General features: G+C 43.7%; 1 protein-coding gene across 1 annotated transcript in view; it reads left to right on the forward strand.

Annotated features, from left to right (window-relative positions):
- The window catches only part of LOC126230763 (uncharacterized), a 436,134-nt gene that overhangs the window by 342,280 nt on the left and 75,993 nt on the right, over positions 1-17,861 (forward strand). The window contains exon 22 of the mRNA XM_049942407.1: positions 14,016-14,283. Within this exon, the coding sequence (XP_049798364.1) occupies positions 14,016-14,283 (268 nt within the window). The remainder of the gene's footprint in view (positions 1-14,015; positions 14,284-17,861) is intronic.

Genomic DNA, 17,861 nt, shown 5'->3' on the forward strand with positions numbered 1-17,861 from the left:
CACACTACTTAAACTAACTTATGCTAAGAACAACACACACACCCCTGCCCGAGGGAGGACTCGAACCTCCGGCGGAGGGGCCGCGCAATCTGTGACGTGGCGCCTCAACTCGCGCGGCTCTGGCGTGACTCTGGACGTCTATCGAAGCCCCAGCAGTCACATTGAATAAAGATGAACCAGGGGTCAACGGCAGAAATTTTCATGCCGATATTCTCCATTGTTGAAATAGTGTGCTTACGTAGGGCGCAACAGTGACACCAAAGACAACACGAGAAGTGGTCCCACCATACAGCCAGCAAGGCAGTACTTGTACTGCCCAGGAGTGGGGGCACAAGTAGCCTGCTCCCAAGATGAGCATCTCATAGATGGGCAGATCGGTTTCATCCACGAAAGATCGACCTCATCCTCATTTTCAACTATTCACATATGTGACATTCAGGAATGTGTTGAAGTTCTCTCCACACCTGGATCACTGCAGATTTGTAGCAATGGACCCGAAGCTAGCGGCAGATGGTGACACTTCGTCGTCTTCGGCGCGTCATCCTGCAACTAACAGAGCTGGCCTACCATCAGTATCAGTGAGTCAGATGGAGTGCCCAGGTTCTGAGAATGCGTCGAAGGAAAGCAACGGTTTTATAGCAGTGGACGACGTGATTCCTAATGAACTGCCATTTTCTGAGCGCTTCTACCCTCTTGGCTAGCCTAATGTTTACCTTTACGGCTTCAGACCGCTCCTTTATGCAAAATCTGCAGCCTGAAAGCCCTCCTTGTGTCATCCCTAGCTGAAATTACTACACGTAGCCGCGTTGTGGAAGATCATTGTGTCTGCTCTGCACTGTCATCTAAGCGCTGAACCAAGTGTTGCTGATAATCTGGCACGCTGAGGCGATGAGCTCATTACCTTTTTGTACTTCAGGTCTTCTGAGTGTTGATAATGATTGCACCATAGGTGCGCACTTGACCGTCCAAGTCGATCTGAACAGAAGTCTATTCTTGCAGTTAAATACTGTTCTGCTGCGCAGCCTCTCTTACCTTCAAGCAACGGTTGCTATGATGAGGATGATAGCCTTTCATTAACCCCGATTCCGATGTGTCGTGAAGAAGCCGCTTCGGCACAACAGGTGCGAGCACTATAAAATAAGAATTACTACTGGACACTCGTCGCTGTGGCGAAAATCAAACTTGCCATTTAGTTTTATTGATAATGAACTGTGTGCATTTAGGACCTTCATAATGTATAACTCGTCAGAATTGCTATTAACTAATTGCAAAGGTGCAATGTAAATGTGCTTGTGGGCACTGAACTGATATTAGCTCTAATATGTGCTGCGAGTCGTCAAATGAGTGAGAGTGTACTTCTTCAGACACCATTCGAAATCATCTTGTCATTGTCAAACAATTTGGACTGCTGACTGCTTTACTCGAAATCTCACAAGCCGAGGGTATATTAGGTTAAGATGATTTTGAGAAGGGTAAATAGGTCTCAAGTTAAAAGAATTTTTTTAATCTAACAAAAAATGGTTCAAATGGCTCTGAGCACTATGGGACTCAACTGCTGTGGTCATTAGTCCCCTAGAACTTAGAACTACTTAAACCTAACTAACCTAAGGACATCACACACATCCATGCCCAAGGCAGGATTCGAACCTGCGACCGTAGCAGTCGCACGGTTCCGGACTGCGCGCCTTAACCGCGAGACCACCGCGGCCGGCTTAATCTAACACTGTTTCCCTTTAAAGAGGATATTGCTGTTGCATTTTGGTGACACTGGCTGTACGGTTGTTTCATGTGCTCCTACCATCTGATATTGATTGGTCATTGCGTGAGTTTAACTTGCTACCATCCTGACTTCCTAGTTGAACCAAACACACCACTTCCTTGGATGGAGCTTCGAGACGACGCTTCACCGATTACTTATATAACTGATCCTACCTACAGTGGTGTGCAAAACTCACGGCTAAAGTAACTGTTGCATGACGTGTCACTGCCAAGTAATATCGCTCGAGAAAGCTTGAACCACACATACTAGGGCTATTCGGAAAGTAAGTTCCGACTGGTCGCGAAATGGAAACCACTATGAAAATTAGAAATATTTTATCTGCAACTGTCAGCTACAGCTTCCAGCCACTGCTCTACATAGTCACCACTCCGACTTAGACATTTGTCGTAGCTTTGTGCCAACTTTCCAATACCCTCGTCATAGAAGGCAGCCGCCTGTGCTTTCCGCCAATTCTCTACACTCAGATGTAGCTCGTTGTCTGTGTGACAAAATTTGTCTTCATAGCCAATAGTTAATGTGAGCAGAGATGACATACAGAGGCAGCCAGTTACGGGCTACAGTGTGGGTGATCAAACCCTTCCCATCGAAAACGTTGCAAGAGCATTTCCACTGCCCCTGCAGATTGCGACCGAGAATTGTCACGAAGTAGGAACCGTATGACAGTTCTGTAATATGGGCTGCATAAAATCAGGCGAAATCTCTCACCAGGTCATCGTGCTTGGCGGGAGTCTATTTTCTACGTATCCTTATGTGCTCAGAACTGAAAATAGCGAAATGATGCAACCGACAAACGTACTAGAGACTCTCTCGAACACATATGTGCAAAGCTTTTTTGGATTTTCACAGTGGTTTCCATTTCTTGACCGATCTGAACTTACCCTCCGAATATCCCTCGTAGATAAAACTGCTACGGAATCGTGCAGAAGGTAACTGAAACAATATGGAATGAAACGAACATAACCGACATTTTATTCAAAGACAATAATTAAACAGAAATCACTGCCGTTCATTACGCTTCTCTGTACATAACGAGAGGTGGAACATGGTTCTTGATAGGGTGTATGATCACCACGGACGGGTATGCGTGATCTGCCACGTGCTCCCACGCTGGCTTCGAGATTGGTAACGAGTTCTTGGAGCAGAGACTTCCATTCCTCCACCAGCGCGGTTATTAACTGCAGCATGGTCGTTGGTGCATGTGAACGTGCTGCAGTATATCTCCCCCAGGCATCCCACATGGGATTTACACCGGGTGAACGGGTACGCCAATCCATTCGCTCAATACCCTCTCGTTCCAAGAGTTGCTCCACCTGAGGGGTTCAATGGAGTCACCCCTTGTCATCCATAAAATGAGGTTATGACAGAAAGCTCTCCTGAAAAAACACACATTAGGAGGAAAGTAAAGTTCTATGTACTGACTTGGCAGAAAATCCTAAGAAATTCTGGTCTTATGTCAAAGCGGTAGGTGGATCAAAACAAAATATCCAGACACTCTGTGACCAAAATGGTACTGAAACAGAAGATGACAGACTAAAGGCCCAAATACTAAATGTCTTTTTCCAAAGCTGTTTCACAGAGGAAGACTGCTCTGTAGTTCCTTCTCTAGATTGTCGCACAGATGACAAAATGGTAGATATCGAAATAGACGACAGAGGGATTCAGAAACAATTAAAATCGCTCAAAAGAGGAAAGGCCGCTGGACCTGATGGGATACCAGTTCTATTTTACACAGAGTACGCGAAGGAACTTGCCCCCCTTCTTGCAGCGGTGTACCGTAGGTCTCTAGAAGAGCGTAGCGTTCCAAAGGATTGGAAAAGGGCACAGGTCATCCCCGTTTTCAAGAAGGGACGTCGAACAGATGTGCAGAACTATAGACCTATATCTCTAACGTCGATCAGTTGTAGAATTTTGGAACACGTATTATGTTCGAGTATAATGACTTTCCTGGAGACTAGAAATCTACTCTGTAGGAATCAGCATGGGTTTCGAAAAAGACGGTCGTGTGAAACCCAGCTCGCGCTATTCGTCCACGAGACTATGAGGGCCATAGACACGGGTTCACAGGTAGACGCCGTGTTTCTTGACTTCCGCAAGGCGTTCGATACAGTTCCCCACAGTCGTTTAATGAACAAAGTAAGAGCATATGGACTATCAGACCAATTGTGTGATTGGATTGAGGAGCTCCTAGATAACAGAACGCAGCATGTCATTCTCAATGGAGAGAAGTCTTCCGAAGTAAGAGTGATTTCAGGTGTGCCACAGGGGAGTGTCATGGGACCGTTGCTGTTCACAATATACATAAATGACCTGGTGGATGACATCGGAAGTTCACTGAGGCTTTTTGCAGATGATGCTGTGGTGTATCGAGAGGTTGTAACAATGGAAAATTGTACTGAAATGCAGGAGGTTCTGCATCGAATTGACGCATGGTGCAGGGAATGGCAATTGAATCTCAATGTAGACAAGTGTAATGTGCTGCGAATACACAGAAAGATAGATCCCTTATCATTTAGCTACAAAATAGCAGGTCAGCAACTGGAAGCAGTTAATTCCATATATTATCTGGGAGTACGCATTAGGAGTGATTTAAAATGGAATGATCATATAAAGTTGATGGTCGGTAAAGCAGATGCCAGACTGAGATTCATTGGAAGAATCCTAAGGAAATGCAATCCGAAAACAAAGAAAGTAGGTTACAGTACACTTGTTCGTCCACTGGTGGATACTGCTCACCAGTGTGGGATCCGTACCAGATAGGGTTGATAGAAGAGATAAAGAAGACCCAACTGAGAGCAGCGCGCTTCGTTACAGGATCATTTAGTAACCGCGAAAGCGTTACGGAGATGATAGATAAACTCCAGTGGAAGACTCTGCAGGAGAGACGCTCAGTAGCTCGGTACGGGCTTTTGTTAAAGTTTCGAGAACATACCTTCACCGAAGAGTCCAGCAGTATATTGCTCCCTCCTACATATATCTCGCGAAGAGACCATGAGGATAAAATCAGAGAGATTAGAGCCCACACAGAAGCATACAGACAATCCTTCTTTCCACGAACAATACGAGACTGGAATAGAAGGGAGAACCGATACTCAGGGTACCCTCCGCCACACACCGTCAGGTGGCTTGCGGAGTATGGTAGTAGATGTAGATGTAGAATACCATGTCACAATTTCGCTGACTGGTAAGTGTTCCGTGTTCGAAGGTCTGCAAGTCAGTATGCCGATGCAGTATTATGCCTCCTCACACGTTAACACCCCGACCACCAAAACGGCAATGGTCGACAACGCTGGAGTATCCTCATATGACGAGAGGAGGGAAAACGTCATGCACACGTAACAAGGTGAGACATGATCGTTTTTGTGGCCCAAGTGTTAGGCGTGGTAGGCGTAATGTTGCATGGGCGAACTGACCTCCGAAAATTTCAATACAATACAATCAACGGTTAACATTATTGGAACGCGAGTATACTCGGGTAATGAACTGGCTGCCTGTTCCCTCATTTAAATGCCACCGAGCACGTGTGGCATGTGGTGGGGAGTCATAATGCAGCACGTGCGGATGCGTCGACGACCACCCACCTGTTCTCGACCGCGGTTGTGGAAGACTAGAGCGCTCTGCAAGAAGTCCTTGACAACCTAGTGGCCAGTATGGAGCACGTTCTGGAGCATGGAGTGCCGTCATTGGTGATCATACATCCTACTAGGAACGATTTATAACATCCAGGGTACCATCATAAATCGCGATGTCTTTGAATAAAACTGTCGTTTGTCTTTCTTTCTGTAACCTTCTGTACTACACAATAGTAGTAGTTCTTTCTAGGTGCGGTTCAAATTTCATCGGCCAATTTTTCATGGCACAGAATAGTAAGGGGATGAAAATTTGAAAAGTTTGTTAAATCCCATTCACCTTGCCACTAGCAAAGTACTGTCACGCCAGAGGCAGAAACACACACACACACACACACACAGAGAGAGAGAGAGAGAGAGAGAGAGAGAGAGAGAGAGAGAACCGGGAAATAAGCGGTATGTCGCAAGAGGGCCAGGCCTCGATGCGTTACAACACCGCGCCGAGAGAGAGAGAGAGGACAAGCTCAGTATAAAGCACCTCAGGACAGAAAAACAACGGAAACGCGACACGCATATTCCTTATCTCGTAAGAGATGTCGAAAGGAAAAAAAATGGTTCAAATGGCTCTGAGCACTATGGGACTTAACATCTGAGGTCATCAGTCCTCTAGAACTTAGAGCTACTTAAACCTAAGTAACCTAAGGACAAAACACACATCCATGCCCGAGGCAGGATTCGAACCTGCGACCGTAGCGGTCGCGCTGTTCCAGACTGAAGGGCCTAGAACCGCTCGGCTACAGCGGCCGGCTGTCGAAAAAAGCTACCTATTTCATAGGAACCAGTATCAGAGAACATACGCAGCAGTTAAGAGTCTGTTACGCGAATATAACAGAGTAAGGACACGTGCGATCCTTACGAACCAAGCATCACGTCAAAGCCTCACCTCAGCTCCCTTTAAATACTCGGGCTCTCCAGCTCTCAAAGAGTTTATCATTAGGATTGATGGCGTTCACAGTGATAGCAGTCGATTTCAGGATTACGATACTGTGGCGAATTTAGAGATACTCCAAAACAACTTACGAACCTGCCGAATGTGTACCTGAGATGACGGTCTTCGCCTGATGACCTTCACACTGTTCGTAGCGAATTTACAGATACTCCAAAACAATCTACGAACCAGTCGAATATGTACCTGAGATGACTGTCTTCGCCTGATTACCTTCATACTGTTCGCCACTTACCACTTCTGCCAAATTTACGTCGTGGAGTGCTGACAGCACCGAGCTTCAGCACCGAAACAGGCAGCACGGCCTTGTGCGGCTCACGTATTTTTTCAACACCTGCCTGACCAGTAGGGTGGAGGTCGACAGACCACCCGACTTCTGACAGCACCACATCCTACGTGGGTCATTAATGACCTACATAGGATTCGGAGTGAGATGAGGCACACTCCAGCCGCTACTACGAGACCATTCGTGCTGGACCATAACCACGCCGACAGCGCCCCGCGGCGCGAGGTCACTCACCCTTCGCCTGGGCCCGCAGACGAGGAGCTGACTTGGCAGCCTTCAGCGAGAATCCAACACGCAGATGAATGGGGCATCGGCTACAAGGCCGGTGTGGAATAAGACGACTGTAAACATGGTCAATGTGTAAATGGAAATGACGTGTCGCTAAGGCCTCCCGCCGGGTACACCGTTCGCCTGGTGCAAGTCTTTCGAGTTGACGCCAGTTCGGCGACTTGTGTGTCGATGGGGATGAGATGAGGATGATAAGGACAACACAACACCCAGTCTCTGAGCTGAGGAAATCTCCGACCCAGCCGGGGATCGAACCAGGCCCGTTAGGTATGACATCTTGTCACGCTAACCACTCAGCTACAAGGAGCGGACATGGTTTATAACTAATGAACTTTGACAATGTTGTACTAGCGTCAGAGACCCTTCACATATACCTCAACTGCTACCCTGACTTCATGCAGGGCGTCTCCGCTCCGCCCCTCTGTAAGCTGTTGTCTGAAGTGCGGACTCCGACACCGTCATCAGAGGATTTGGCAGCTGATATGTTTGACTGCAGCGCCTGGAACTCGGATGAAGTGGTCTGCCTCTGCAGCGTCCGTACTTCGCAGCAGTAACCACAACGCAGTCAGCGCATAAAACATTTTTTTTTTCTTTGTGGTATGGCAGAATGTAAGTGTATTGATGGAAGTGCTATGCCAAAACCATCTTTTGTAAAACCAACGGAGCTTGTTGATTTATCACTCTTCAGACGCAGTTGTAAAGGAACGTATCTGGCACCAGTGAGATGTGCTATTTGTACACTACTGCTCATTAAAATTGCTACACCAGAAGATGACGTGCTACAGACCTGAAATTTAACCGACAGGAAGAAGATGCTGTGATATGCAAATGATTAGCTTTTCAGAGCATTCACACAAGGCTGGCGCCGGTGGCGACACTTACAACGTGCTGACATGAGGAAAGTTTAGAACCGATTTCTCATACACAAGCAGCAGCTGACTGGCGTTGCCTGCTGAAACTTTGTGATACCTCGTGTAAGAAGGAGAAATGCGTACCATCACGTTTCCGACTTCGATAAAGGTTGGATTGTAGCCTCATACACAAACAGCAGTTGACTGGCGTTGCCTGCTGAAACTTTGTTGTGATACCTCTTGTAAGAAGGAGAAATGCGTACCATCACGTTTCCGACTTCGATAAAGGTTGGATTGTAGACTATGGCGATTGCGGTTTATAGTATCGCGACATTGGTGCTCGCATTGGACGAGATCCAATGGCTGTTATCAGAATATGGGATCGGTGGGTTCAGGAGTGTAATACGGAACGCCGTGCTGGATCCCAACGGCCTCGTATCACTAGCAGTCGAGATGACAGGTATCTTATCGGCATGGCTGTAACGGATCGAGCAGCCACGTCTCGATCCCAGAGTCAACAGATGGGAACGTTTGCAAGACAACGACCATCTGCACGAACAGTTCAACGACGTTTGCAGCAGCATGGACTATCAGCTCGGAGACCATGGACGCGGTTACCCTTGACGCTGCATCACAGTCAGGAGCGCCTGCGATGGTGTACTCAAAGACGAACCTGGGTGCACGAATAGCAAAACGTCATTTTTTCGGATGAATCCAGGCTCTGTTTAAAGCATCATGATGGTCGCATCCGTGTTTGGCGGCATCGCGGTGAACGCACATTGCAAGCATGTTTTCGTCATCGCCATACTGGCATATCACCCAGCATGATGGATTGGGATGCCATTGGTTACACGTGTCGGTCGTCTCTTGTTCGCATTGCCGGCACTTGGAACAGTGGACGTTACATTTCAAATGTGTTACGAGCCGTGGCTCTACCCTTCATTCGATCCCTGCGGAACCCTACATTTCAGCAGCATAATGTTGCAGGTCCTATACGAGCATTTATGGATACAGAAAATGTTCGACTGCTGCTCTGGCCATCACATTCTCTGATCTCTCACCTATTGAAAACGCCTGGTCAGTGGTGACCGAGCAACTGGCTCGTCACAATACGCCAGTCACTACTCTTGATGAACTGTGGTATCGTGTTGAAGCTGCATGGGCAGTTGTACCTGTACATGCCATTCAAGCTGTGTTTGACTCAATGCCCAGGCGTATCAAGGCCGTTATTACGGCCAGAGGTGGTTGTGCTGGGTACTGATTTCTCACGATCTATAGAACCAAATTGCGTGAAAAATGTAATCACATGTCAATTCTAGTATAATATATTTATCCAATGAATACCCGTTTACCATCTGCATTTCTTCTTGGTGTAGCAATTTTAATGGCCAGTAGTGTAACTGAAAAGTCATAGTGAACCATGGACTAAATTTGTATCGGTAACTTGTTCTCCTTTTAGATGTTGTAGTCATGCAGCAGAGGAGTGTACTAAGTGGTGCTGGACGATAATCATGCAAAAGAAGAGTCTCGTTTCGTATAGTGTAATTCGTATTTTTCCTGCCCGATCTATGGTGGCGCAGGTATTTTTGCATACATATAAATGGTAGTAGAGTGCACTAAGTCAGGTACTATTAGTGGTGGTACAGCCACTTTAACGGATCAAGGGTCACAACAGTTAGAGCAAAATACTCAACATAAGTTACACCACGAGGGATTGGTGGCATATTTAGAATCGTTGCGGGCCGCCCGAGATTCACAGCCGGGTTCGAGTGTATTTAAGTCGTAAGTAGCAACGCTCCACTTTTCAGTAGGTTCTTCAGTACCTAACGTCATCACACACTTCACCGGCAAAACAACTGAGACGACACGGTATTCATTAATGATGTATTGGCCACTCCCAGAATGTGTAATTGATCAGAGGAAGTTACTTCGGATGTCCAGTTTACGAAACCGAGACATACGTGATGTATCATGAGACACTGAGAAAGATAAGTACATTTGAGCAGTTAATGGGAGATTTGCGTCAGAGATACCGTAAGCAAAATAGTGCCAGGATTTTTGGGGAAAAGTTGAGTGGGTTGACACAGAAGGCAAACGATGTTGTAGACACGTTTTCAGACAGAATCCATAAAATAAATGCGGAAACATATGAGTAGACGGGAAATCCTGATGCGGATCGTGTCATAGTCAGGGAGTTAGAAAACAGATCACTCGATGTGGGTGCCGACCGCGGTGGTCTAGCGGCTCTAGGCGCTCAGTCCGGAACCACGCGACTGCTACGGTCGCAGGTTCGAATCCTGCCTCGGGCATGGATGTGTGTGATGTCCTTAGGTTAGTTAGGTTTAAGTAGTTCTAAGTTCTAGGGGACTGATGACCACAGATGTTAAGTCCCATAGTGCTCAGAGCCATTTGAATTTTGAATTCGATGTGGTTTTACGAGGAATTCCCGGGGAGTATTCACGAGATACTTCTTCTACACGGGTAAGCGCTGAAAAGCATTGTTACCGTTGTGCAAAGAAAGGGCATTTGATAGCGCAGTGTAGTCAACCACAATGTTTCAGATGTGGGTGTTTTGGTCACGAGGCAAAAGTGTGGGAGTAAGAAGCAAAGTAAAGGAAATAATCAACGGAAAACAGTAAACATAAACGGGGTTGTTTCGTCCGTCGGAAAACATTCTCCGTTAGTCAGGGTACGACAGACATTAAGGCAGAGACGGGTTGTTGTTTGATGGGCTTTGTAAGTGTTAACGAACGTAAATTTCTAGTCGCTTACTTGTGCACATGTATCTATTGCAAGTCTAGATATCGTGGTTAAGAGAAAACTAGGGACGCAAAGGTATAAATTATATGAAGAGGTAAACAATAACTTGGTGCCACTGGGGACAACACGGGTCGTTTTTAGGATTGAAACTATAGAGTTTCTTGAGCGTATGGAAGTGTTGCCAACTGCGGGATAAGGTATTCTGCGAGTCTTGGATTTAATTTCCTGGATAGGCGTCATACAAAAATTAATCTGTCACCGTGCACAGTTGAACTTGGCGGCAACTTGTTTCCAATGGGTCGAACAACCGTAAATGTTTCAATGTCGCAAGGTAAACAGATTGCTGAGGTGTCACCATCTGAACTGCGTACACATGAATTAAAGATGATTGGGCATGACAAAGTATCCGCTAGTACAGTAGTTGAGCCACTGTAGGACAATGAAGCATTAGATAAAATGCATTGTTTTAAACAAGGAAGCGTTGCGCGCCTAACCAACGTTAATGGAGAACAGATGATTTCGGTAAGCTCATGTAACTTTGGGCAGATGGAGCGAATCTCTCGAAAGGATTACGTACAGAAAGTTTAGAGATATCTGAAGATGAGGATATCGAAGGGTCATGTTGTGATCAAAGCATGAAACAAACCGTCAATGCGTCCGTACTACGTGACAAGGTTCGTCACTTCAACGATAGTGAACGAGAAGCCGTGCTAGCTTTGTTGTTAGAATGTTCAGACTTATTCAGTTTAGATGGTTCATGATCACCTATCGCACAACACCACATACCAACAGGCGATAATCCACCAGTTTATAGCAAAGCATACCGTCTAGCGTAACACATACAGGCAGTCAGCCAGTAGTAAACGATTTTACTGATCAGGAATTGTGTGAGGGTATTATCGCGCACTGCGATAGCCGTTGGTCGACAAATATTGTCCTTGTACCCAAAAAATCGGTTGACAGTACTAGAAAACATAAGTTTTGCTGTGACTATCGTTACTTGAGTGCACGAACCATAACGGGTGCATACACAATACCGAACGTAACGGATACATTAGATAACCTAGGAAGATGTAAGCATTTGTCAACGATTGATCTCAGAAGTGGTTATCGCCAACTAGAAGTATTTTCTGAAGACAAACACAAAAATGCCTTCACACAAATTCACGTGATTACCAATATCGAAGAATGCCGTTTGGATTGTAATATGCTCCAGCTACCTTCCAACAACTATTACATGTTATACTTCATGGATTAAAGCGAAAATCTTTGTGGTATATCTTGAAGATGTAGTCGTCTATTCATAAACTGTAGAAGATCATGTTAAACGTCTGGTTGAAGGATTTAGTAAATTAAAGGGCTGCACTCCTTACACTAAATGTGGGGCTCAGGCACAAGTAACTTACCTTATGCGTATTATCACTCAAGATGGAGTGAGGACAGATCCTCGACTTACTTCTACCATACGTTATTTTCCGACACCACGAACTACTAAACAATTACAGTCATTCATTGGATTAGGCAATTATTATCACAAGTTCATGAATGGGTTCGTTTTCAGTGAACATCACAATGCCAAGAAGCGTTTGAGAAACTCAAGGCGGTATTACTATCAGATCCTATGTTAATATTCCCTGACTTTGAACATGAGTACATACTTGCATGTGATACATCCAGCAATGCTTTGGACTACGTCCTAAGTCAGAATTTTTATGAAAAAGAACATCTAGTCGCATATGCCTCCAGACAATTGAATAATGCTGAAACTAATTATTCAACAACTGTAAAAGAAATTTTATCAGTTATATACGGAATCTTTTATTTTCGTTGCTACTTGTAAGTCATAAATTCAAAGTAGTTACAACCTACACGCCTTTAAAATGGTTATTAGGTTTAAAAGATCCATCAAGCTAATTACCAAGATGGGCATTAAAATTAAATGAGTTTGATTGTGAGGTAGTTGATAAGCCCGGAGTCAAACACACAAATGCTGATGCTCTAAGGAAAAAGACAGCAGATTTGCAGGTAGTAGATGGGAGCCAGGCAAAATAGTATTTTTGCGTGTAAAAAAATAAATGGTTGAGGTACTCGTATAATATTTATGATAAAAATCATGAATGATTGTGAGCTTAATTGAAGCTAAATACTGTGTTCTATTTTTAAAAAAACACGAGACATATTCAGTCATTCAAACATTTAACTAGCCAGAATTAACTGCATGAAAATTAAGTATTTCATGTCTTAAATATTTAAGGAGTAGTAGAAAGTATTAAAGTGTGTAATATACTTGTGTATTGATCTGATGCAACAAATAACTTAGATTTTCTTTTGATGTTATTTGAACCTACATCCTTGCATAACTTTCCCAAAGATTTAGTTTATTCATGGCTTATAACTAAACTTACACGACGCATTCTTGCCAGTCGTCAGAGTGCACAAAGTAATATTAAATACTCTTCATTTATGATTTCATCACACATTCTAGTTTGTGAATAATGTGTGTGTGTGTATGTGTGTGTGTGTGTGTGTGTGTGCGTGTGTGTGTGTGTATGTATGTGTATGTGAGCGTTTGTGCGGAAAATAGCTTTTCTGCACTTGGCGCAAACATTACATTTTTGTGTTGCTAACATATTTTTACAGGCAATTAATTAACATCGTAACGCTTGGCAAGAATTTTTGAACAATTTAGATGTGGAAATATTTAATGTAAGGGGCATTGTGCCTTACATCAAGTACAGGCCTAAAAAACTGTAATTAATTACATTCTTCCACTAGCTGGCAATAATTCAGACTGCCTATTTGTTTGTATGTTTGAGTGTTTAGCATTGTATTGTAGCTAACATGTATTTTCTGCAGTTACATGCTTGGTCTAGTTAGTTTAACTACATTGGGAATGTCAACTGTGTGTTTAGCATGTCATTTGTAACTATTTAGGCATGGAAATAAAATTACGCTACTTACTTTGGAGTCCAAAACGTGTTTAACCATCAGTTTGATCGATGAGGTTGACTTCGCTAATTAAGAGGGTAGACTTTGTGACGTCCTTGCATTCCAAAGTGGATCAGGTAGCAGGCAGATACTGTTGACGAATGATACAGAAACTGTCGTCTGATCAAGTGCATGCGTTCATTCTTCTACTGCCATCTGTAGATGGCCTATGTAGCTTGTTGACGATGTCCTGTTCGAGTTTTCTGAAGGACGAATTATCAGAACACAATGACATTTGACGTAACCTCTGGTAGCAGAAGTCGTAGAAGTATGGATGCCAATATCAACAATTCTATGACACTACAAGATGTCAGGCGCTGTTGCTCAAGAGTGTATTTCGCTCATTCTTTGAGAGGAAGCAAACGAAAGTCTTTTTGTTTCAAACACACAGCGTAGATACCGACACAAGGGTCCTGGGGGACTTGTTATTGGTAGCTAGGTTTTCCCTTAGAAAACAAATAATGCTCGCTGATAAACACCATCTCCGCAGATAATCAAGATTTCTGTCCTCTGGGCCGCGTCAACAAGTCGTCACTCGCTGCGAGATACGGAGAACACCAGCAGCCGTACCTGTGCTAACTTCGTGGCGCAAACACACACATACACAATGAGGATGTCGCATCTCTCGCTGATCGTAGTTGTGCTCGCTGTCGCCAGCCCAGTTCTGTGTCTCGAGTGGTGGAAAACCGCAATAATCTACCAGATATATCCGAAGTCTTTCAAGGATTCGGATGGCGATGGCGTCGGCGACCTTCGAGGTAAGTACCAGTGTGGTGTCACCGCCAGACACCACACTTGCTAGGTGGTAGCCTTTAAATCGGCCGCGGTCCGTTAGTATACGTTGGACCCTCGTGTCGCCACTGTCAGTGATTGCAGACCGAGCGCCGCCACACGGCAGGTCTAGAGAGACTTCCTAGCACTCGCCCCAGTTGTACAGCCGACTTTGCTAGCGATGGATCACTGACAAATTACGCTCTCATTTGCCGAGACGATAGTTAGCATAGCCTTCAGCTACGTCATTTGCTACGACCTAGCAAGGCGCCATTATCAATTGCTATTTATCTTGTGATGCATGTACCGTCAGACCGATGTTCACCAATTATGGATTCCAGCAGCTACGTACTTTATTTGCTAGTATTCATTCCGTGTCCTGTTCCTGACCTCACGCCAGCCTGCGTGAGCTTAAACGCGTGCCTTTTCGGCTACCGTCCATTTGGGATTGGCTGTCTTGCCAGTCCACAACAACCAGCGTATTTCCCGAGTGAAGTAAGTTTTATGTTGGTTATCGACGTTCTGAATACCCAGTTTCAACTGAACCTTTTTTCTTCATTTGTTCAACAACTCTTAAGGGTGAAGTTGGTCGTCTCCTACGTACTACAATGAAAAAACTTACCTCCCCGATTAGGTTCAGAGGATAGTTGTTTGTGTCTATCCATTATCTTTGGTTATGAATTCAATAGAATTTTGCATGAAATGTATATGTTTTAAAACCGTTTGTTCATTTAAAACGTCATCAGAGCGTTGCATTGTACGTATTTAGATTTCTATGTTTTCTAATATGTTCGTTATTAGGTCATTAGACAAAACGTTCTGCGTTGTGGTTATCGTTCTTTAAATGGTTGAAGAACGTAGACAGTTTATTTTCGATAGTTCTCATGTGCTCTCGATATTTTATACTGAAGTTGTACCCCGTGTATACGACGTATACTTTATTGCAACCCTGTCATTCCATCCCTGGATTTGTGTATATTGGCAATTTTGTTTTTCTCGAGTGAAGTCTATGGCGGATATTGCTTTTCGTTCTATATGAGAACTGGATACTTGTGTTCTTCATAAACTTCACTAACAACACTTATTCACACATTTTTGAAATTTACAGAAAGCACTTAACAACTGACAGCATCATACAAGCTAATTCATGCCATCCAAGCACGCAAACTTCCAAGGCATGATCAACAGGATACATAATCCACCACTAAACGAAGTTACTAGACAAAAAAAAAAAAACCGACACTTTACGATATACACCATTACAAAATGGTTTAAACCAAGAGATAGTAATACACATACACAAAATAAAAATTACATCTACACAGAAAAAAATTCACAAGGACATAAAATTAGCCAGAGAAACACCAAAAAAGCCTGAACTAACATACGTACATGTAACGGTTTAGGCACAATAACAGACAAATTAAACGCAATAATGAAGAACACAAGTAACCAATTCGCATGTAGAACCAACAACAATATCCGCCACAGACTTCACTAAGAAAAAGCAAAACTACTAACACACACAAACCCAGACATGTTTAAAAGCGAATGACAGAATAGCAATAAATTTGACGTAGGACAGGCAGGGCGCATCTTCAGTATAAGATATCGAAAGCACGCGAGAAAAAGCGAAAATAATCCGCCAAAGTTCTTCAACCCATTGAAGAACGATAACTACAACGCAGAACACATGCAATTAGCAATGGAAATTTTACACATGTTAGCTAGAGCTTTAATAACCGACGTACTTGAACAGATGTAAATCTACATACACACAGTACAAAGCCCTGATGACATTTTAAATGAACTAGTGGATTTAAAAGGTTCAGAGGGCATCGTGATGCCAACTAGTTGCCTATTGTGCTGTCCTCTGCAGCGACCCGTAGTTAGAGAGCAGCGTGCACAAGCATAGACCAGCACACGACTCTTCCAGCCGTTGTTAACTTTGCTGGTATTAGCTCTACCCCCCGTTCAAATAGCTCCCCAGTTGGGCTCACAGGGCCGATTGGACGCCATTCCACACTTCCCAACAGGAAAAAAATCCCTCGTTGTAGCGGGAAGTGGACCTGCGTCCTCAGCATAACTGTCGGACAAGCTGATAGGGATGGGAGAAACCGACTGGTTAAAATCGATACCGGTATTTTAGTTCTGAATAATCGATATTTTGTCATTTTCTGTGTTCTCGGTTACAACAAATGATCTTTCTAATTTTTTTTTTACTTATTACCGAGTATAAAAACCTAAATATCGTTTAGCCATAGCAACAGATCTGATATTTTTGATTTTTAAATAAACCTTATTTTTTTTAAAAAAAGGAGTAATTTTTATTCGTGAAATTTGTGTTGGTTCGAAATGTTGCGTTATTAGAAAATGGGAAAAGCGATCAGTGTATTTTAGTAACAATGTCAACAGAATCGAACCACGAACACATGACGTAAGAATTAGTACAGCATTGCTGATAAAATTATGTCTCTGTCGTGGCTTAAGGTACGCGTGTACTTATCAACCACCTGGTCTGTACAACATCTTCTCGCTGTCATCGCCGGACATCCGCCGTATTGCAAAATGGCGTCAACCATGGTCCGGAAATTCGAGGGTTGGAGCTTTAATAGTGGCAACTATTTATTTACAGCTCGTACAAAATAGATAATTGTTTCAAAGTTTTACTGACTTTCCAAGCAGTCACCAGCATTGTGTATAACCCGTTGCCAGCTATGTGGAAGTCGTAGGATGCTCTCAGCAGTGCCAGTTGTGTTGACAATTCAAGCGGCGCGTTCTATTGCCCGACGAATTTGTAGCAGTTCTGAAGCCAATGCCGTAAAGCGTTTCCTTCAATTTAGAAATCGAGTTGAACTCATGAGGACTCAAGTCAGGGGAGTGCAGTAGGTGGTATAGCTTTTAGAAGCCCTATCAGTCAAACAAATCACTAACAGCTTGCACTGTATGCGCTTGAGCATTGTCCTGCAAAACGATGGTCAGGTTCTACAGAAAGTGTCATCACTTATTCCTCTATTCTGTTCATTTTTGGAACAGAACCTATGACCAGCTTAGAGTTCTTCAACCTGAGTTTTCACCTCTAGCGCTGACTGTTCGGAACGAACGTGATCTTCCGTAATATTTAATCGCTTCACACTTATCGATAAAAGGTGGCCGGACTATGTTTTCTTTTATGTTCCTATTTAATATCTTGATTCTGAGTATCTGGAAACTAAGCGAGTCAAAATTTCTCAGTCTTTGTTAGATTTCTACGTTTCTTATGACAAATTATTGGAATAAATAACCGAAAATCGGTTTCTTCAGAAATCAGTTATTTTGAACAGTTTTAACAGCGAGGTTAAACCAGCAACGAAAAAAGTAACCATATAACTGTAAAACAATTGTTTCAGCGATAATAATAATTCGTATAAGCTGACCGTTCAGCTGCGGTCCTACGTCTACAATACATGAATATGTTACTCTCTTATTGTACCATTATCTTGTAGTCCTTCGTGGCTGATATTCAGTTAAGTTGCTGAGGATGGACGCACCCATCCACAAACACTTTTGATTCGCTCCATTTCCC

The sequence above is a fragment of the Schistocerca nitens genome, chromosome 1 (assembly GCF_023898315.1).
Source record: "Schistocerca nitens isolate TAMUIC-IGC-003100 chromosome 1, iqSchNite1.1, whole genome shotgun sequence".
In the NCBI taxonomy this organism is placed as follows: domain Eukaryota; kingdom Metazoa; phylum Arthropoda; class Insecta; order Orthoptera; family Acrididae; genus Schistocerca; species Schistocerca nitens.